The sequence below is a fragment of the Ovis canadensis genome, chromosome 8 (genome assembly GCF_042477335.2).
Source record: "Ovis canadensis isolate MfBH-ARS-UI-01 breed Bighorn chromosome 8, ARS-UI_OviCan_v2, whole genome shotgun sequence".
In the NCBI taxonomy this organism is placed as follows: Eukaryota; Metazoa; Chordata; class Mammalia; order Artiodactyla; family Bovidae; genus Ovis; species Ovis canadensis.
Genome location: NC_091252.1, coordinates 59,404,168 through 59,426,245, shown reverse-complemented (window position 1 = coordinate 59,426,245; position 22,078 = coordinate 59,404,168). Strand labels below are relative to the sequence as shown.

The window sequence follows — 22,078 nt, the reverse complement described above, 5'->3', positions numbered from 1 at the left end:
AAAATTTACTATGCTACATAAGTTATTAAAATTCTCTTGCAAAAGCTTTAAACAAATAAGCATTATCAACTTTGTAAATTAACTCGAAAGATCTAATATCTGTCAAGTAAAAGATCTACTACCTATAGCATATTAAAGTACCAAATGGCCACCTTAAAATATTCATTTTTAGATGACAAACCGCAAAAGATTAGCAATTCAAAATGTCAGTGAAATCATAAAACTGAAAACCTTATATGTAAGAGTCTAATAGAACCTATTTGGTTTATGATGTAGACTATAGCCAGATGGAAAATTCAATTTGAAGATACTTCTTTTTAAAAATCATCACCTCAGCATGATCAAAGTTTGAGCCTTAACACTTAGAAAGAATAGAGGTTTATATTAAAATAAACAGTTAATTTTTTCTTTGGAGAAAATACCCATTTTTCTCAAAATATTTAAATATTTTAGCAAATATACTGCAATTTGTTTAAAACACTGTTGATGAATAAAGTAATATAATTGTCACCTTTAAATAAAAATATCAGTTATTTTCACATCAGCAAAACACAGAGGGAAACAAAAAGGCAGCATGTGATAAGAGAGTAAGCTGACTTCAAATCTAGGTATGGTCTTTAACATAAAAGCAAGGGGAAAATCGCTAGAGATAAAGGAAGAAGATCACTGTGAATGCAGTATGATAAAGACAAGAGGATGACAAAGTGGAGGCTGCAGGACCAGTTAGGATGCTGCTGCAGTGGTCCAGGCAAGAGGCAATGAATGACAAGTGAGACTGGAGTGTGGCAGTGGTAATGAAGAGAAAAGGGAATAATTTAAGAGAGATTTAGGAGCTAAAGCAAGACTTGGATCAGATGGATAAAAGAGGGGAAGGTGTCAAGATGACATCTAGATTTCTCACTCAAGTAACTGCATGTAAGCAACTGAGAGAGGAAAATATCAGGAAAAGATCATTGTGTAGTCTCTATGTTGGTTTGTTGTTTGGGGAATAGAGATGGAGTTCAGCTGTACGGTGAATTCTGGTATTTCTGAAAAACTGAAAAGGTGTTATCAGGGTAGGCAATAAGATAAACATATCTGGAGCTTAAACAGAAATCAAAACTGAGTCACAGGCTTACAAGAGATAATTGAGCCATGGGTACGAATGAGACTTCCAGGGAGAGAGTTGGAGCTTGAGGAAAAATGAAGGTCCAGCATACAGAGCCTTTAGAAACTCCAAACTTTGATAACTAGCAGAAGACAGAGACCTTGAGTGAGACGGAGAAGAAATGGCATGAGAATCAGGAGTGTGTGATGTTTCAGAAGTCATGTCAGAGTAAGGAAGTGTGGACAGTGGTACAGACTACCACTAGATAATCCAGCAAGAAAAAGGCTGAAAATGAACTTGATATTGTAAGGAAGAAAGATCACTGGAGACCTTTCAAAAAAGTAGCTGATTCAAATGGTATTTATATAGATGAAGCCCTTTCTAAAACACAATCATCCAGAAGTACAATATATAAAAGAAATAAATCAGGGTTGTCACGAGGTAAACAGAATGCATATAAACAAAACATGTAAACAGAATGCTTACATAGTAACCTACACCTGTACATGGTCCCCTGAGGCAGTTCACAGAAACCCAGAGATTTAGAACTTCATGTCTTGAAACCAGTGGGCTTAGAAAGATAATCTTAGAAGTGCCGTTTCATCTTTGATTTTCTATAATTCTATAAATACAATTTAATCTACTTTTTTAAAAAATTGAGGCTTTCCTGATAATTAATGACTGCTGTGTTTTAGTGAATACCAGATACCGATACACTTCTTTATAAACACAAAGAAATATCCTAGTATTGAGTTGTATAAGCTGCTTGAATATTCTGGAAATTAATCCTTTGTCAGTTGTTTCATTTGCTATTACTTTCTCCCATTCTGAGGGCTGTCTTTTCACCTTGCTTAGAGTTTCCTTTGCTGTGCAAAAGCTTTTAAGTTTAATCAGGTCCCATTTGTTTACTTTTGTTTTTATTTCCATTACTCTAGGAGGTGGGTCATAACGTGAGTGAGTGAGTGAGTGAAGTAGCTCAGTCGTGTCCGACTCTTTGCAACCCTGTGGACTGTAGCCCACCAGACTCCTCTGTCCATGGGATTCTCCAGGCAAGAATACTGGAGTGGGCTGCCATTTCCTTCTCCAGGGGATCTTCCTGACCCAGGGATCGAACCCAGGTTTCCTGCATTGCAGGCAGACACTTTAACCTCTGAGCCACCAGGGAACTCTAGGAGGTGGGTCATGGAGGATCTTGCTTTGATTTATGTCATCAAGTGTTCTGCCTATGTTTTTATGGTTTCTGGTCTTACATTTAGGTCTTTAATCCATTTTGAGTTTGTCTTTGTGTGTGGAGTTAGAAAGTGCTCTAATTTCATTCTTTTACATGGAGCTGTCCAGTTTTCCCAGCACCATTTATTGAAGAGGCTGCCTTTGCCCCACTGTATATTCTTGCCCCCTCTGTCAAAAATAAGGCACCCACAGGCACATGGGTTTATTTCTGGGCTCTCTATCTTGTTCCTTTGGTCTATATTTCTGTTTTTATGCCAATATCACAGTGTCTTGATGACTGTAGCTTTGTAATACAATCTGAACCCACTGTTCATTGCAGCACTATTTACAATAGATAGAACATGGAGGCAGTGTAGATGTCCATCGACAGATGAATGGATAAATAATTTGTGGTGCATATACACAATGGAATAATATTCAGCCATAAAAAGGAACACGTTTGAGTCAGTTCTGATGAGGTGGATGAACCTAGCACCTATTATACAGAGTGAAGTGAGTCAGAAAGTGAAAGATAAGTACTGTATTCTAATGCATGGAATTTAGAAAAACGGTGCTGAAGAATTTATTTACAGGGTAACAATGGAGAAACAGAAATAGAGAAAAGACTTATAGCCGTGGGGAGAGGGGAAGAGAGGGTGAGATGTAATGGAAAGAGTAACATGAAACTTACATTATCACATGTAATATAGATAGCCAACAGGAATTTGCTGTGTGGCTCAGGAAACTCAAATAAGGGCTCTGTATCAACCTAGAGAAGTGGGAAGGGGAGGGAGATGGGAGAGAGGTTCAAAAGGGAGGGGATATATGTGTAACTATGGCTGATTCATGCTGAGGTTTGACAGAAAACAATAAAATTATGTAAAGCAATTATCCCACACTAAAAAAACAAATTAAAAAAAAAAAGAAATATCCTAAGCTTTACTTTCCTCAATATACCATCAATTAGCTTTACTTGTCCTCTTTCTAATAAAAGTTATAAACTAAGTGTGATACTGGATGTGTTACAAGGTTATGTCTCTGAAAAACAGAACATTAAATCAAAACGTGAATGAACTTTCTTCTAAGTTGGTGCTTGGGGGTTCACCCTCAATAGAATCATCACTTTAATATAGTACCTTTGTCACTCTTCTTCAATATTTTGCCAGGATTTTTTTCAGCACTAGTAATATCTTCTATCTTTTATTTGACTTCAGTTCCCTCACTATAACTACTGTAATGAAGCAGAAGTAACTCCTTGCTAAGTTGTAAGTGTGCGTGTGTGCTTAGTCACTCAGTCGTGTCTAACTCTTTATGACCCCATGGACTGTAGTCTGCCAGGCTCCTCTGCCCATGGGGATTCTCCAGGCAAGAATACTAGAGTGGGTTGTCATGCCCTCCTCCAGGGGATCTTCCCAACTGAGGGATCAAACCCAGTTCTCCCGCCCTGCAGGCAAATTCTTTACCATCTGAGCCACCAGGGAGGCCCCAGTTTCAAGTAACTAGCACCAAACAAATGAAGGCCAGGAATTTTTACACAAGTAGAAGCACTAAGAATCCTCTTCATTTTTCACCCTTCATTTGCCTCTGGAATATTTCTGTAGCATTAGAGAACAGACTGAAGATTATTAATAAAAGTCAAGTTTTGTCCATCCCTGACCAGCACCTTCTCTCTGCTCTATGTAGTCTCCCTCAAATTGCTAAGTTGGTCATTCAAAATAGTCCCTTTCTTCATTTACTTGAATTGTTGGCTCAAGGAACCCAACAGATGCAATACCACATTGTGAGAAGCTTGGAGGACTTTCTGATAAATGTGGTGGATTAAACACGTGCATTTATATCCACTTTGATTTGAAACTTCGCTAGAATGGGAGTTATAGGAAAGAATATCAGTAGAAAAGGAAAAACAGGAGAGCAGAAAATAACCTTTTGAAAACTAGAAAGTAGGTGAAATTAATAAAGACTGAATGTGAAGTGCCTGTGGGGAAGGACAGGAAGGCAGAGGAATTCCTGTCGGGTTCCCCAGAATGGGCTACTTAACATATGGAATAAATATGTACTGAGAAGGTTACGAGGGGGTGAAAAGGGAGATCTGGTACTGGGTAAAAATCAGACAGACTGGGAACAGACTGGGTAAAAATCATGAATAGGTCTGAACCATGAGTATTAACAGTATGAAACACCCTAATTCCTTTTATAGTTAGATTTTACTTCTTTCAGTCCAGGGAGATTAGGCTTAAAAATACTGGAACTCAAAGATCTAAACTCTATCTTCCTAAAACTTTCTACTATTTCTGTCCCCAGCCTCTAACTCTCCTCCATCTCCTCCTCCTTCAACGACATAAGATTCTTCCTTCCACCTGCTTGACAAGCGGGATGAAGACAGAAGCCAATCACATACCACCAAATTTGCAGTTTTACTAAATAGTAAAGCATATATACTATAGTATTTAATACATAATGTTTGAAAATATTAGTCCTCTTCCCTTTACCCCAGATACCTAGTTTGATGTCTCTCTACGTAACTTCACAATTAGTTCACATCCTTATTTCTAAGGAGAGAGTGAAGGCAAAATGCAGCTTATGACAAGGTGGAGCACATAAAATGCAACTCTTTCCTAGAAGACCAGTGGTTCTCATACTTGAACACATGTCAGAGTCACTTGGAGAGCTTGCCAAAGCACCAATTGCTGGACGCCCATTTCCCAGTGCCTCTCATCAGTAGGTCTGGGTAAGCAACATTTGTAACAGCTTCCTGGGTGGTGTTAATGCCACCTTGTTCACAGGACACAGTTTTGAGAAGCACTGCCCCACAGAGCGCAGGTTCTCAAGTGAAGGCAAACTTGCCTTGCAGGGGAAAGGAGGCAGTGAATGTATGCATTTTTGGTTGTCACAACCTGGAGGGGTGAGAGGGAGAGCTAATACTGACATCTGATACGTACAGACCACAGATGCTACGAAACATCCTACCACACACAGGACAGCTCCACACAGCAAAGAACTATGGGGCCAAAAATGTCAATAGTGCAGAGGGTGAAAAATCTTACCATAGAGTAAAATAGAATTTACTCCAAATATATGATTTGACCATTGTGCTGGTGAAAGGTTTTCAGCGAGTTTCAGAAATCTGACATGGAATAAACATGCAAAGAACTGTTTTTCTTCAAATACTGATAACTCTGAATTTTACTCATCCGTGACAAAATGAAGTTTTAAACATAATTAATACTTACAAGATATATTGGGCTACAGAAAGAAATAAGCTTTTATTTACATAAGGTTATTGGTAGATTTCTAGTAAAGAAATATCAGTTAACATTCATCTTGCAAGAATAGTAAGAAAACTAATTATAATAAAAGACTAATTTTGAAAAATAAAATGATCAGCTGTATTTATTTCCTAAGATAAGTGAAACACGAACAACTATTCATTTTGCTATAATAAATATTTAATATAAAGGAAATACTTTATTTTATAATGAACCATTTGTTTTAAGGAACAGCTGATTATAGCGCTAATCAATCCTAAGTAAACATATCTAAGAAAACTGTACTTTATATATACATGCATGTATGTGCATGGATATACATATATACATGTACGTGTATACACACACACACACACACACACATAGACAAATATACTTACTCCAGTGGGCTGGAAAATAAGTCCATCCATTTCATGGCTGACTTCTTTGGCAAAATTTCCTTCAAGTAGCTATAAAATAAACATATGTTTTTAGAAATATAATAATCAACACAAAAATCACTTTTAAAGTTTTTTAAACTTTTTCTAAGCTTTATAATAAACTTAATACATAAGCTTCAAAAACTGAAATGGGGGAGAAGGGTGATCCAGAGGGATCTAGGCTAATATACTGTAAGATTCTTTTTTTAATATATGAAGATTTCCATTCCATGGCAGGCTAGATATCTCAAACAACAGTCCTAGCTGCAATAACCAAAATGATGGTAAAATATTCAAAACATATTTTTCCTTCTTCTAGTTTTATTAAGATATAATTGACATACAGCACTGTATAACTGTAGGTGTACAGCATAATGATGTGACTTACATATATCATGAAATGATTACCACAATAAGCTTAGTGAACACCTATCATCTTATGTAGACACAAAATAAAAATGTATTTTTTCCTTGTGATGAGAATTCAGGATTTATTCTTAACAACTTTCATATATAACATATAGCAATATTAATTATCATAACTGTGTTATACATTACATCCCTAGCTCTAATTTATCTTACAAAGGTGGTCCAAAAGCACCAACTTCCAGTTATAAAAATATTTTTAAATTCACCATGCTGAGCCAGCATAAATGTAGCAAGACAAAGAGGCCAAAACCAAAATGACTGTAGAAACTCTGGGAAGTAATAAATATAGGGAATAAAAATAAATGCATCCACAAAGGAAGAGAGCAGAAAATCTTGCTTGGGAATAGGTGGAGTGAGAATAAGATTCTCTGAGAATCTGTAACTACAAGTTAGCTCACATATGGGGACTGCACCTTCAAAATGCATAATCTGTGTTTTCCGCAAAACCTCAAGCAGAAAATTTAACCTTTCTTTCTGTCCTACTTTTGCCTCATTTTCTGTCTTTACTGTATTTTTTCCAGCAAAAAATTGCACTGCAAGGAATACACACCATGAAATACAAACAACAGTTTTTTAATGCCATATCTACTGAAAAGCATAATTATAGGCCCAATGCTCTCTAATTATTTCTGAACAATTGTTTTAAATGCTTCTCTTCCACAGACTTTTATTATTCTGAAAAACTGAACATGTGCATCACTGATGGAGGACCTAAACACTGATTTCTGCATCATAGGAGAGAGAACAGAAGATACTTTCACAGAGCCAGGTAATAACACTGTTACCCAGAGTCTTGCCAAATGATATAATATTTAGGAGAGTTCTAGGATTCAAATATATTCCACCAAAATTTTGGATCTGTTGTGTGTTATCCAATCAAAATCTCTCATCACAATCACATCTTCTTAAAACCGCTATACTGAAAGGGAGATGTGCATTCCAAAAGTGACAACCAAGATTTCCAGTATATTTCACACGTCACAAGATCTGTGATTCTCTTCCCAAACTGTGACTTCATTTTCTCTGCCATTTCATTCCTTGAAATCTGCAATTTCTATAAACTGGGAGCAGCTCAGCAAAGAAAAGAACGAACTATCCTACTTTCTAACTGCTTTAAGACCAATTTGAGTTTGAATAATTTACACTTCCTTAAAACTGTAATGTTCTTTAGTCAAGTTCATGGGGACAGAAATCAGAGAGACTGAGAGGGAGGGGAAAATGAGGCATTAGTGTTTGATGGGTACAGAGTTTCAGTATGGAAAGATGAAAAAGATCTGGAAATACATGATAACGATGACTACACAACAATGTGAATGTAATTAATGTCACTGACATATATGCTTAGACATGGCTAAACAGTCAATTTCATGCTATGTATATTTTACCACAATTTTTTTCAACTGTAATGCTCTTGGTGTTTTCTTTCTTGTAGTGTTTTGCTCTTTCCTCTTACTATAACATTAAGATAGTAGGGAGCTTGCAGTGGGACTCTTAGAGCCATGCTACCTAGAATTTGGCAGAACAGGTAAAAATTTCAGGACAGATGTGAAATTGATTTCTAATTCATTCATAGGTTTAAATGACCTAGCCATGTGAGGAGGGAATTTGCCTAAGCAAAAATTCAATATGGATTAAAAGTACTGATTTTTTTATAATGAACTAACTAATGGGTCAAGGTTCAAATAAGAAAAAGATGTATAATATTGATACATCTTGTATTTCATCACGTGCGAAAAGGTAACCTATTAAATTCATAGCACAAATCCTGTCGAGGAATGAAGCAATGAAAACAAAACGCCACAATCATCTTTATAAATAGTATTTTTTAAAGGTTAAACAATTTGTTCTTTTACTGTAGGTCCATCATTTATGGCACATAAACATAGCTTTTTCATTCTTAAGAGCATATTTCTCCAATTCATATATTGGATTATCCATGCAGATAAAGTATAAAGTATATGTTGACAAGACTCTAGATAACATAATGCTACCTGCTGCAGAAATGGAAGTAACTTCCTTTTTAATTTTACTCTAACTTTTTAAGAATCAGAGAATTTAAGGGACTATGAAACTTCTTAGGTCAAAATAAGAAATACTCCTTGTTTTCACCCATTTTACTCCCTGTTGATTACTCTAGACAATATTTCTTTCTTAACAATTTAAGTATCACTTATTATATATTAAAAGACCTTTTTATAATATAAAGGTCTTTATTCTATAAAGTATAAATACTTTATATATATAAAGCTTATATAAAGTATAAATACTTCATAGCATAAAGTATAAACACTTTATAGTATAAAGTGTTTTTGTGCTTGGCCCTTATATAATTCAAAACACACAACCCCTCATGAGGTGTATAATTTTAATTTTGTATTATTATTCATTTCACTAGAAAATGAAACTGAGGCCATCAGAAATTAAGCGGCTAGCTTCAACTCACTGGAAAAGACCCTGATGCTGGGAAAGACTGAGGGCAAGAGCAGAAGGGGACCACAGAGGATGAGATGGTTGGATGGCATCACTGACTCAGTGGTCATGATGCAAACTCTGGGAGATGGTGAAGGACAGGAAAGTCTGACATGCTGCAGTTCATGGAGTTGCAAAGACTCGAACATGCTTAGTAACTGAACAGCAACAGCAGTAGCAGCAGCTTCAACTCAGACAGTTAACAAAGTAAATTCATTCAGAACAGATTTCAATTAGACTTTAATTAAAAACAGGGAAATAAGCAAAGAAAGTCTCTGACCCTCTAAAATAAATGCCCTAAAGACTTCTGAAACTTCCCATATACATTCTCCAATAATCATTTAAAACTTAGAGACTTAAATGTACTGTAGCACATGCTACATGAATAAGATACATACAAAGGAAGATAAAATTCTTGAGGTGGAGGGAATTATTTTTTAGGGATAAAAATTTTATTAATATATATAACAAATTTATATAATTCATTTATTATTCATATTAGAAATCCAATATGTAAAATAATGTTAAATTTAAAATATTGCTTTTTGGGGTCATAAATTCTGAAAGAAAATTTATCCAAACTCATTACGAGCATCTTCTATACATCAGTGTCATTATCATTAGAGCCAATACTTAAGTCACTTAATATATTAATATATTTCCATTACTTTCACTGCTGTCTCTGAGTTATAGCATACTTCACTTCACACAGGAGACTATCACTGCAGAAGTTATCTCAAGCTACAGGTACTGATTTGAATAACACATCAGAAAAGTCCCCTCTGCAACCATTCCTTAGGTCTGTATTCATTTTCCTGAAAGTGTTCAGCATCTTTAAAAAACTGATTTATGGAAAAGCTCCATTTTTACTTACAATGTAAAACTTGCCTAACCTGACAACACATTTTTAAAAAGCAGACAATCCATAAAATCATAGCTTTTGTTAAGGTCATTAGCAGACTGAGGTCTTCAGGAAACCAAGTAAACTGAATTCCAAGCCCTTCAAAGAAAGATGAAATACATCTTTCACTTTTGGAAGAGTGTAAGAGGAAAAATTGGAAGTCATAAAAGCAGGTATAAAGAAAACCTGAAAATTTGATAAATTTTTAAAAACCAAGTGTGAGTTAGTTTAACAGTTTAGAATCCCTGAAAGCCCCAAACACACGAGGAATCCAAACCTACTCACTAGCTCTATTCCTCAGGTTTCTATTAAGATTCACAGGAAAGACTAGGGGCAGGGCAAGAAAGATGACAAAGCCTCATCTTAGTTGCAAACAGACATAAAAGCCTTCTCAGACCCTATCTGATATGAAATAAAGGCCATCTGAGGATAAAATCGTCTGCAGCTACACAAGGGTCCAGAAAAGCCCTGGTCCAAGAATATTACATTGATAAAAAGCAGGAAAACTTGCTCCTGCCAAAACATCCCATCTGTGCAAAGCAAAACGGCCCCCAAGAGTAAGAGGTCAGCCCACTGATGGGAAACCCATCCCCGAGACTCAAGTGCCCAGGGTATGCTTAATACCGAGGCTTGAGGTTAACACTACAGCACTACAGTCCCCACAGTCAGGCACTGAGTGACAAGAAACAGTAGATTACATAGTAGGGAGAGTGCAAGAGCGCAAAAATAGACCACTGCATGGTAGAGGCAAGCAGAGTCCACTGAAAGCTACAGGTGAAGCTGAACACTGGAGAAAACCCATCTTATACCCCAGGGCTTTCAAGTAACAGAAGTCATCTGTTTAAGGAATCTGAAGTCTTTGGAGCACTGAAGATAACTATACAGCAATACAAAGTGAAAGTTAAAGTCACTCAGTCATGTCCAACTTTTTGCGACCCCAAGGACTGTAGCCTGCCAGGCTCCTCCTTCCATGGAATTCTCTAGGTGAGAATACTGGAGTGGGTAGCTGTTGCCTTCTCTAGGGGATCTTCCCAACCCAGGGATCGAACCTAAGTCTCCCACATTGCAGACAGATTCTTTACCATGTGACAATACAATCCGATCTCAGATACAGAACAGATTATCACCCACTAATCCCACCTCCCACAAATGAAGCTTACTAAACTTAAAGAAGGAGAGGTATGCACATTACTAAACAAAAGACATTTACCTCAGTATCTATTGTTCTTATAGAAAAAAATGCAAAACATCCAATAAAAAACTATCACAAACACATACAAAGGAAGAAAAAATGACCTACATCCAATAGATAAGGTAATCAACAGAAGAAAACACAAAGGATGGCCCCTATTTTAGAATTATCAAACAAAGATTTTAAAATAACCTTCACATTTTAAAGGAAAAGATAGAAAACATGAATGAGCAAATTGGAATTTCAGCAAAGAATTTTTTAAAAAAAGGAACAAATAGAAATCCAAGAAATAAAAACATAATATCAAAGAAAAAGAATATTAATCAATGGGAATGACAATCAATGAGATTATCAACAGACTGAATATAACAAAGAAAAGAATCACTGAACTCAAAGAAGAGTATAGCACTTTTTCCAACTGAAACACAAAAGACAAAAGGGGAGATATAGGGGTGGCAGGGAAGGTAGGAGGACAGAACTAGGAATCAAAACGCAAGGGTGAAGAGGTCTTTAAAATACAGACTACACATAGAGAGAAAAATCAGTAAGAATATAGAAGACTATTACAATAATGAAATCTGACCTATTTAACATTTTATAGAAAACTGTACCCAGCAATAGGAGAAAATATATTTCTTTTTTAAGTGCATACAACACTTCTACATAGGTCAAATCCACACAAAGTATGCTCTCTGACCACAATGAATTAAATTAATTAAAAGTAAAAGAAAAATATCTGGAAAATCCTCCAATGTTCAGAAACTCCATAACCAACTTTCAAATAACTCAAGAATAAAAAGAAGTCAAAAGGAATTCTTTAACTATTTCAAAACAATGAAAATGAAAATACAATAGATGGATATTTGACAGATACAGTTGAACAGTGTCACTGGAAAATTTATTGCACTAAATGACTAATTAGAAAAAAAGAAAGGTGACAAATTAATGATACCAACTTCCATCGTAAGAAACTAAGGGCAACTTTAGAGAACTCAGGATGGAGAAGGCAATGGCACCCCACTCCAGTACTCTTGCCTGGAAAATCCCATGGATGGAGGAGCCTGGTAGGCTACAGTCCATGGGGTCGCTAAGAGTCGGACACGACTGAGCGACTTCACTTTCACTTTTCACTTTCATGCATTGGAGAAGGAAATGGCAACCCACTCCAGTGTTCTTGCCTGGAGAATCCCATGGACGGGGGAGCCTGGTGGGCTGCCATCTATGGGGTCGCACAGAGTCGGACACGACTGAAGTGACTTAGCAGTAGCACCAGCAGCCAAGGATAAGTTGCCAAAGTAAAAGTGACTACATCAGAAGAAAGTGTCACGGAGCTGAAAATTTTTAAGAAATGGAGAAGCCAGGGTTATAAGTAGAGCAAACCAAACACAGAAAAGTTGAGTACGACAAGTAAAATGACCAGTCTTTGAGAAAAGAGTTTAAGTTAGGCACAGCTTCTAGGGAAAAAGGAATAGTTACCAAGAAGCCAAAAAGTGGCTGAATACACTTAATTAAAGCAGAATGGCTTGAAAAGCTAAGTTTTATTTTAATAACTTAAATATCAGATAATTTTGAAACTCACTTTGCTCTCCATTTGTCTCTGATACTATATTCTAAGATAAAATGTCCTATACCTTTAAGTTAGTCTGTTTTCTTTCCTCTTCTATCTTTTAAGTAAAACTTATGAATTGCACTTATTTTTTATGTAAGAAGAGCTAAGTTTTTCTTAGAAAATCTTATTAATGATAATATCTCAATAAAAATAAAATTTCATCCATTCTTCCATTAGGAAGGTATTTCCTGACTGCCTACTAATGCCAGCAATCCAGTTAGTATTCAGGATACTACGAATCCAACAGTGATATAAACCTAGGCCGATATGCCTAAACAATACCTTAAATTCAACAGTAAAACTACAAATACAATGATGTAATCAGCCATTTCTCCCTGTCAGTTTTTATTCAGAAACACAGTTCTACTTAAATTACCTGGGTTTTTAAATCATTTCTAATAAAAAAAATTTTTAAGATATTTTACTTTAAAAATATTTAACTACAAAACCTTGGAGAAGCTTTAAGGTGGAGTATGTGGTGATTTATCTATCCTAAAGGCACCCCACTCCAGTACTCTTGCCTGGAAAATCCCATGGACGGAGAAGCCTGGTGGTCTGCAGTCCATGGGGTCGCTAAGAGTCAGACACGACTGAGCGACTTCACTTTCACTTTTCACTTTCATGCATTGGAGAAGGAAATGGTGACCCACTCCAGTGTTCTTGCCTGGAGAATCCCATGGACAGGGGGAGCCTGGTGGGCTGCCATCTAAGGGTTCGCACAGAGTCGGACACGACTGAAGTGACTTATCAGCAAAGAGCCTAGGACTTCTTTGGCCATATCACCCTCAACATGCCCAATCTCATCTAAAGATTCTAGGATACACTTTCAGAACTGCAATTTTCTTGATTATTTTCCACTAGATAAAATTAGAAGATAATTAGATAAAAGATAAAATAGTAGGTAAAACAGCAATGCTATGGACTGCAGCCTGCCATGGGATCCCTCTATCCATGGGATTCTTCAGGAAAATATACTGGAGTGAGCAGCCATTCCCTTCTCCAGCAGATTTTCCCAACCCAGGGATCAAACTCAGGTCTCCCACACTGCTAGCAGATTTTTTACCATCTGCTACCAGGAAGCCCAAAAATAGTAGACATAATTTATCAAACAGATATTAATAAAGCATGACAGTATTTCACAAATGCTTACAAGATTTAAATGTGTTTACCTATGAGTATTATATCTCATTACCTGAATACATTGCAGATGGCATGTAACTTTCCATTAACAAAGACTGGTGGAGCTGACAAAGATTATACCAGGTGATTGACTCTGGATTGATATTTTATACATCTATGAATCACAAAGTAATTGGAAATCAAATCATTATAAATGCATAAGCAGAGAAAGATAATACAAAAGGGCTAAAAATTAAAAACATGAGAAACAAAAGAGAAACTGTAAAGTTACAAAGCATAGACAAGAACCTTTAGAAATAAGGAAAATGATAGCTTAAGACAACAATGAAGAGAAAATGAATCCACAGTAAAATTGGGAATACAAATTGGCAACATTAATTCATCATAGTATAAAAAAATTCTTTTCTTAAACAAAAGATTAAACTATCTCTACCTATCTGTTCTGGACTATTCTATTCACAACAGATATTTTCTGGGTAGATAGTCTCCACATGGCCTCAAATGAGAATACTCAATACAGTAGCTTCTATCTGCTGACTTTTTAAAATGTGCTTTCATAATTCTCCTAAAGTCCTAGTTTTACCAATCCCCCCAAAATGGAAACTTCCACTCACCTGGCTATTACTATTTATTATTTTTAATTCCCAAAGTGTAACTCCTAATTTAGGTAAAGATTATTCAATGCTTCTATACCTTAAATACTCCTCTAATAGAAAAAATCACTCTATAAAACACCTTTCTTGCTCACCAAAAAGCCAATATTGGGCTTCCCTGGTGGCTCAGTGGTGAAGAATTTGCTTGCCAATGCAAGAGATATGGGTTCAATCTCTGATCCAGGAAGATTCCACATGCCACGGAATAAGTAATCCCATGCACAACAACTACTGAGCCCGTGCTCTAGCGCCTGGGAGCCCCAACTCCTGAGCCCACATGTCAGAACTACCAAAGCCTTTGCACCCTAGAGCCTGTGTTCTACAACAAGAGAAGCCACAACAATGAGAAGCCCGTGCATCACAACTAGAGAATAGCCTCCACTCACCACAACTAGAGAAAAGTCCTCACAGCAGCAAAGACCAAGCACAGCCAAATATAAATTAAATTATTTAAAAATTTTTAAGCCAAATTCACTCTTTTTAAAAAAGAATGACTTGATTTCTGTTTTTTTTTTAACCAATGACACCTATACAACAATATCATTAAAGTTAGCTAATCAAAATATAAATATTAATAACTTCTGGAACACTATCATTGGCTCTTTCATTAATTCATATTATTATAATTAAAATTAAAATAATTCAAAAAATTCTAGTGAATCCAACTTAAAAGTTAGAAAATCTAAAATCAAAATTTCTCTAGAAAATAGTTTGGTTTTTTTCATGGATGTTCATCTTATTTCTACCAAAATTCCCTCATAATTTCACAAAGTAGAAGCCAACTCACCCTCATGAAACAATCAAAGTTTTTTTTTGCCAGATTTCCAGTTTTTCTTTTTAATCTCAAAATGAGGCATCAACATACATTCATTCAGTGCCAGTAACTGACAGTCACTCTATCAAGTGTTCGAAATTTTAAAAGAGATCAATCAGTTTTCTCCTGGAAGGGCTAGTGTCAGATCCAGTGTGGAGGTCCCAAACTGAAATGCCTCTAGGTACCAGGCCATGAACCTGAACTGGACTGGGTATAAGATAACCAGGACTAGTGAACGCTATGACAAACTGGAGGGCACATCTTCATCCAGAAAGACAGTACTGTGCTAGCTTCGGCAGCACAGATACTAGAAAGACAGTTTCTCATAAAGATTTTTATGAGCCCTACCAGTTTAAGACTTCTGGTTAATATGGACCTAAATACACATAAAATAGCCATTTTACAGTCAGTGCTTTTAATAGAGGTGCTTAAAGCCTTCTGAGAGAACAGAAAAGTAATTATCATTTCATCTATCATCCGCGGTTCTATACAAATGTTTACTGAGTACTAATTATCCATGGGGGCGGGGGTGAAGATGGGAAGCACAGAAGGAGCAGAAGGAAGAGCTAACACATATAACACCATATGCCAGACACTGCTCTGAGCATTTTACATGTACAGTTGGCTCTCTGTATCCACAGATGTGGGACTCGCAGACACAGAGAGCCAATTCTACTACATCTGTTTACAGAAGGGCTTAAGCATCAAGAACTTAAGCATCACAGAGGTCTCGGAACCAATCCCCTGCAGATGAGAGACCCATATTAATTCAGTCTAGCCTCATAACAATCTTATAAAGTTAGTGAAAAGTGAAGTCGCTCAGTCGTGTCCAACTCTTTGTGACCCCGTGGACTGTAGCCCTCCAGGCTCCTCCATCCATGGGATTCTCCAGACAAGAATACTGGAGTGGGTTGCCATTTCCTTCTACAGGGACCATAATTATCCCCATTTTAAAGGTGAAGCTTACAACTTGCCCATGGTCACAAAGCAAGAAACTAAAATCAAAAATCATTCTGGCTCCAGAGTCTACATTTTTGATGGCTTTTCTAAACTAGGCTATAACATCCCCAGATATCTCCTAGTGTCTAGTCCATATACTCCATCAACACACTCACAGCATACTGCTCTCCCCTCCATCACAAGATGTTCATGTTTAATTATCTGACTACTAAATTGAGCTGTGGGCTGAGGACAGGAATCACATTTTATTATCATTTTATCTTCAACATCTATTACAGTAATCTGGTGCAGAGTAAGCTCTCACTTCAACAAACATGTACTGAATAAAAATGAAGTGAACAGTACAGTAATAGGATTGACTGTAAAAAAAAAAAAAAAGTCGATGAGCATAGGTCAGGCAGAAAATGCATGGAATGTATTGGGTTGGCCAAAAAGTTCATTCGGACTTTTCCATATGGTGTTACAGGAAAACCCAAATGTGAACTTTTTGGCCAACCCAATATTATCCCATGAAGCTGTATAAGATAAAAACCTATTTTAAGAGAAATTTAAAAGCTACTGGTCTAATGTATACATACATTATTAAAGGGGTAAGATTTTTTAAAAATACTAAAACCATCATTCATAGTAATTTTCTCACAAACCATCCCTTGCTACCCTCATAATTGCCAGTGGGACAACTGAGTCTGGACAACAGGATCCTAACTGGCCTTCTCTGTAGACTAACTTCCTCTCTCTAAACTACTTCGATTCACTGCTGCTAGAATTAACTTTCTGAAACAATCTGTTGTGTCAGTCACATGTAAAAATCTTTGAATGCTCTCTCTTGGGCCTAGGGCCCAAGTTCCCTTGCTGCTGCTGCTGCTGCTGCTGCTACTGCTAAGTCGCTTCAGTCATGTCCGACTCTGTGCGACCCCATAGACAGCAGCCCAACAGGCTCCCCCGTCCCTGGGATTCTCCAAACAAGAGCACTGGAGTGGGTTGCCATCTCCTTCTCCAATGCATGAAAGTGAAAAGTGAAAGTGAAGTCACTCAGTCATGTCCAACGCTACTTCAAATACAACTAAGGAAACAGCAACAAAAACTCAATCTAATCCTAAAGTACATTAATATCATGGATCGTCTTAGCCTGGTTTTTATAATTCTTTTTTTTTTCACCCCAGGGCAACCTCTCCTAAAGTTTTTTCCAAAATGCTTGTCCAGACTGCAGCTGGTACAAAGTGTAGGTGAGGATTTCCTTCAAGGGCAGAAAAGTATGATGCCCTAATTCTGGAAGAATTTGATGCACTTTTGGAAGGAATACATGCATAGGATGGATACTTACATAAACACATGATACAAAAAAATTAAACCAAACTACCTAAGAAGCTAGTGTGAATGTCACAAGAAAAAGAACAAAAACTAGAGAAAGACATCAACAAAAAGACCAAAAATTTGCAATGTACATAAAGGGAAACCAAATTTATACAAAATATAATTTAACACTTTCAAACAAGGGACAGTGTGGTAAACTGCAGAACAACAGATCCCATTCAAAACTACATCCTCTGTTTGAACAGGTATGTACTAAAGAATTTACCTTACCCAGAATGAGGTCTGGCCTTTGCCCTCTGCTACTGGGAGGTAATCTATAGACCCTTGGAATATCCTGCCTGACAAGAGTATCTTCGTTTGCCTGCAGGGTTGGTCACTGAAAGTCTAACAATATGATTTATGATGTTTGAAACAAGCCACATCAGTTCCAGCCTCCAGAGTAACTGGAGACTAAATGGATTAGCCTGAACTTCTGGGAGGGACTGAATACTCACTCACTAAAGGGGAGCCATGCTGGTAGTATGTCACTGATCTGCAAGGTAAACTCTGGACGCCAAAGGCTTGTGTAAGCTTTTCTGGCTGGCAATACTCTTGAGTCTGATCACACATCTTAGCCAGGAGTAGGAAATACTGTCTCTGACACCCTGAAGGGAAGGTTCCCATTCGGGCCACTCCATATTTTGCCCTACTAGGCTTAGGCTCATATCTTGCCTGGATTTAGTTTACATCCTCTTGTTACAGTAAAACTTAACAGACTCTTCCTTTGGCTGGTTTTAACTTGTATCCTTTTGATACAATAAAACCATAATCATCGGGATAGTGCTTTTCTGAGTTTTAAGGCCTTCTAGCAAATTACCAATTCTGAAGGAGTCCCCAGGTGACCCCAGAATTGGTAATTGACTGGTCTGAAGTAAGGTGGCCCTGGGGATCCCCAAACTTGTAGCCAGTGTCTAAGTAAGGGCAGTCTTGTGGGGACTATGGAGTTGGCCTGAAGTCATCACAGTAAGTTTTTGTCACTATATTTCTTGAGGTGATATAATTTAAACTGTCCTCAAAGTCACGCCCCTCAGCAGGAAAGCACCTGACTTGCCCTGTTGGCATTACTGCCAAGAGGCTATTCAAGAAGTGACAGACTGTAGAACGATGCCACAGTGGCCCTGTTGGTTAATGGGTAAAGGGACCCAGTTAGCCACCATAGAGGAGGCCTTTATATACACAGAGTACCTCTGAACAAGGACAACCCATACTAGGATGACAAATGGCACTTATGAAGTACCAGAAAAACAGAATGAGATATTGTTATCCACAATATAAAGAGCATATAACGTTTCCTCTATTCTTCATATCAATTTCAAGATGACACAGAAAGTTCAAAATCATACAAAAACAGGACCTTCAGGTTTATACCTAGACTACTGGATAAAATACCTCAGGTCACAATATTGTAGACTCATCTATACTTCAATTTAAAAAAATATTTCAGGAACAAAATAGCAAAAGCGCTATACCTCTGTTGCAATGGTTATATTTCCTATAATTACTGTTATTCATTTATGAAAAATTAGTTAAAAGTAAGCAAAGTAGATTTTAGGTACTAGAGAACCAATGGATTTAAACCAACAGACGATGATGACTACAGCCATGAAATTAAAAGACACTTGCTCCTTGGAAGAAAATCTATGACAAACCTAGACAGCATATTAAAAAGCAGAGAGACATTACTTTGCCAACAAAGGTCCACCTAGTCAAAGCTAGGGTTTATCCAGTAGACATGTATGGATGCGAGAGTTAGATCATAAAAGAAGGCTGAGCACCAAAGAATTGATGCTTTTGAACTGTGGTGTTGGAGAAGACTCTTGAAGAGTCCCTTGGACAGAAAGATGATCAAACCAGTCAATCCTAAAGGAAATCAATCCTGAATGTTCATTGGAAGTACTGATGCTGAAGCTGAAGCTCCAATATTTTGGCCAGCTGATGAGAAGAGCCAACTCACTGGAAACGACCCTGATGCAGGGAAACACTGAAGGCAGGAGGAGAAGGGGACAATAGAAGACAGGATGGCGGATGGCATCACCAATTCAATGGAAATGAGGTTGGGCAAACTCTGGGAGATGGTGGACAGGGAAGCCTGGAACGCTACTGTTCATGGAGTCACAAACAGTCAGACACAGCTGAGAGGCTGAATGACAACACATTACCATCCTGAATTTATTGCCCTTGTTTCTAAGCATATAAAACTATGGGCCATTCAAGATTCTACTTAAAAATAACATTAAAAAAAAAACCTCTTTGGGAACCTCCTAGAATCAGTAATAAAATCTATTCTACTTATATCTTGATAAAACACTGATTTACAATACACTAAGATTTAGAAAAGGTATGTGGGTATCTAAAACATCATTTTTTGCTTTCCCCGAATAAACTCGGTCTAAAAGATGGAGGGAACCCACAGCTCAAGCTGAGAGAGGCTCTCATTAATTCCAAACAAAATACAGCGGTCATATACTCCAAACCATAAACAACACTGGCCTAATATGCCTAAAAGGAATCCTAAACATAAATAAGGCTTCCCCTTAAATTCCTGTCTTCTCAGACCAAAAAAAAAAAAAAAAAATCCAGGTATTCCAAACCTCCTGGTGCCATACATCTGGACTCAGTATAGTTAATTATCTCACCTCAAACAGCTAGAATTAAAAGCTACTACATTCTTGGTTCATTTACGGTTTGGTTTTTCTGGTCATTCCATCGTAATTAAGGGGTAGCCATATTTTCTTCCCTCTAGTTGTTTAAAAACAAACAACACCACATTCTTAAGCTTATTTCTTTTTTTTTCTTAAGCTTATTTCTGAACATGAACAATGACTAACTCATCTTCTCTCCATCCTCCTTCACCATCCACGTCTATCTTCCAACCTGTGTCCCCACAACCTATTAGTCTTAAAATATTCTGTCTGTACAGAAGAGATGATTCAATATTTAACATTTCAATTTCTCTATTTAAATGTAATCTCTGTGAGGCTAAGTATCATGTCTAATTGTTCCTGTATTTTAAGCACCTAAAAACATAATCAAATACACTATCATTATAAAAGTCAGTAGATTGAAGAACCTAAGCTCAAGGTGTCAGGTTAACCAAAAGCAATAACTTTATTTCATCCAAGTGGAATCAGATACAGTCATCCTAATGCACATTTACTGACAAAATAAGGCTATGAAAGTAGCAAACAATTCACTATGTCTATGATAACACAGTTTAAAACTGTGCCATTGTACTGCAGAAAACTTAATCAATAGGAGAAAATAATTTTGGTAAATACATACTGAGAATAATTTTAATAAAATTAAGTTGCAACTCCTAAAACCAGTAATAAATATAATTTTGCAAAGTTCAATCATTCTTTTTTAAAGAGAATTCTATTTAAGTCTCCAAAACCATTTACATGACCAGATATTTTCTTTTCCTTTACAGGTTCCCTATAAATAGAAGAAAAGTAGACTTCCCTCAAATTTGTTGTCAATGGGTAAAATTATATCCACAGTAAAGAGTTCAAAAAGGATGATGTAGGACTTCCCAATTTGTTCAGTGGTTAAGAATCCACCTCGCAATGCAGGTTCAAGCCCTGGTCTGGGAACTAAGGTCTCATGTGCTGCGCAGCAACTAAGCTCACAAGCTACAACTAAAGAAAGCCCATGTGCAGCAACAAATAGGCCCTGTGCCGCAACAAAGACCCAGCACAGCCAAACATAAAAGCAATAATAATAAAATTAACACTAAAAAGATAATGGTACTATTCCTTTAATATCTTCAACTGATTTTCTTCTGGTTTATAATTCAACAAACATGGCAAATTACTGATAAGATTTTAATTTAGAAATATATAGCTGTTACTATAATACCTATAAACTAGAGCAAATATTTAATAAGAGTACTGCTTTTAATTAAGTATCCTCCAAAAGTATATTTTTATAAACTTTTAAAAGATAAAGGAGGTTTAAACCTTTATAAACCATCTTTTTTTTTATTTCTAAAATGACTTCTTAGCATTTCAAATGAACTATAGAAAAGAGAAAGTTGTCAAGAGGAAGGTTTGAAGTAGGAAGAGTCTATTACACTAACAGATACAGTAACAGAGAAGGCAAGGTGGGGCTCAGGGATTAAATAGCCCCAGAAAGAAAGAATGAAAAGAGCAAGTTCTAATAGAGGTACTTGAAGAACTCATGCATTGAATAAAACATGTTCCATATAACCCTCACCCTGATGGTAGGCTCTCATAGAAATTTAAAGCTATTTCTAAGACTTTACTTTTTCACTTTGAATAAAGAGCTCTAATCCTTGGTCATCATATCCATCAGCTACTCTTAACTTTAACCTTAATTGTTCAATGCTATCTATCAAACTCACAACAAGGACTGCAGCACTTGGATCATGGTCATCTTCATGTATTCCACCATCCTACAGGTCCACTTATATATGGGTTTTTTGTAAAATAAATATGTACTACAGTACTATATGATCTACAGTTCGTTGAATCCAAGGATGTAGAACCACAGATAAAGGGGGCGAACTGCAAAGTTTTATTGGAATTTCCAACTCCACACAGGGCCGGAGCCCCTAA

The 22,078-nt window shown here is 36.8% G+C and overlaps 1 protein-coding gene across 1 annotated transcript in view; it reads right to left on the bottom strand.

The window, feature by feature from the left end:
- RNGTT (RNA guanylyltransferase and 5'-phosphatase) overlaps positions 1-22,078 on the bottom strand; it is a 237,060-nt gene that overhangs the window by 109,147 nt on the left and 105,835 nt on the right. Inside the window, exon 12 of the mRNA XM_069598310.1 lies at positions 5,943-6,011. Within this exon, the coding sequence (XP_069454411.1) occupies positions 5,943-6,011 (69 nt within the window). The remainder of the gene's footprint in view (positions 1-5,942; positions 6,012-22,078) is intronic.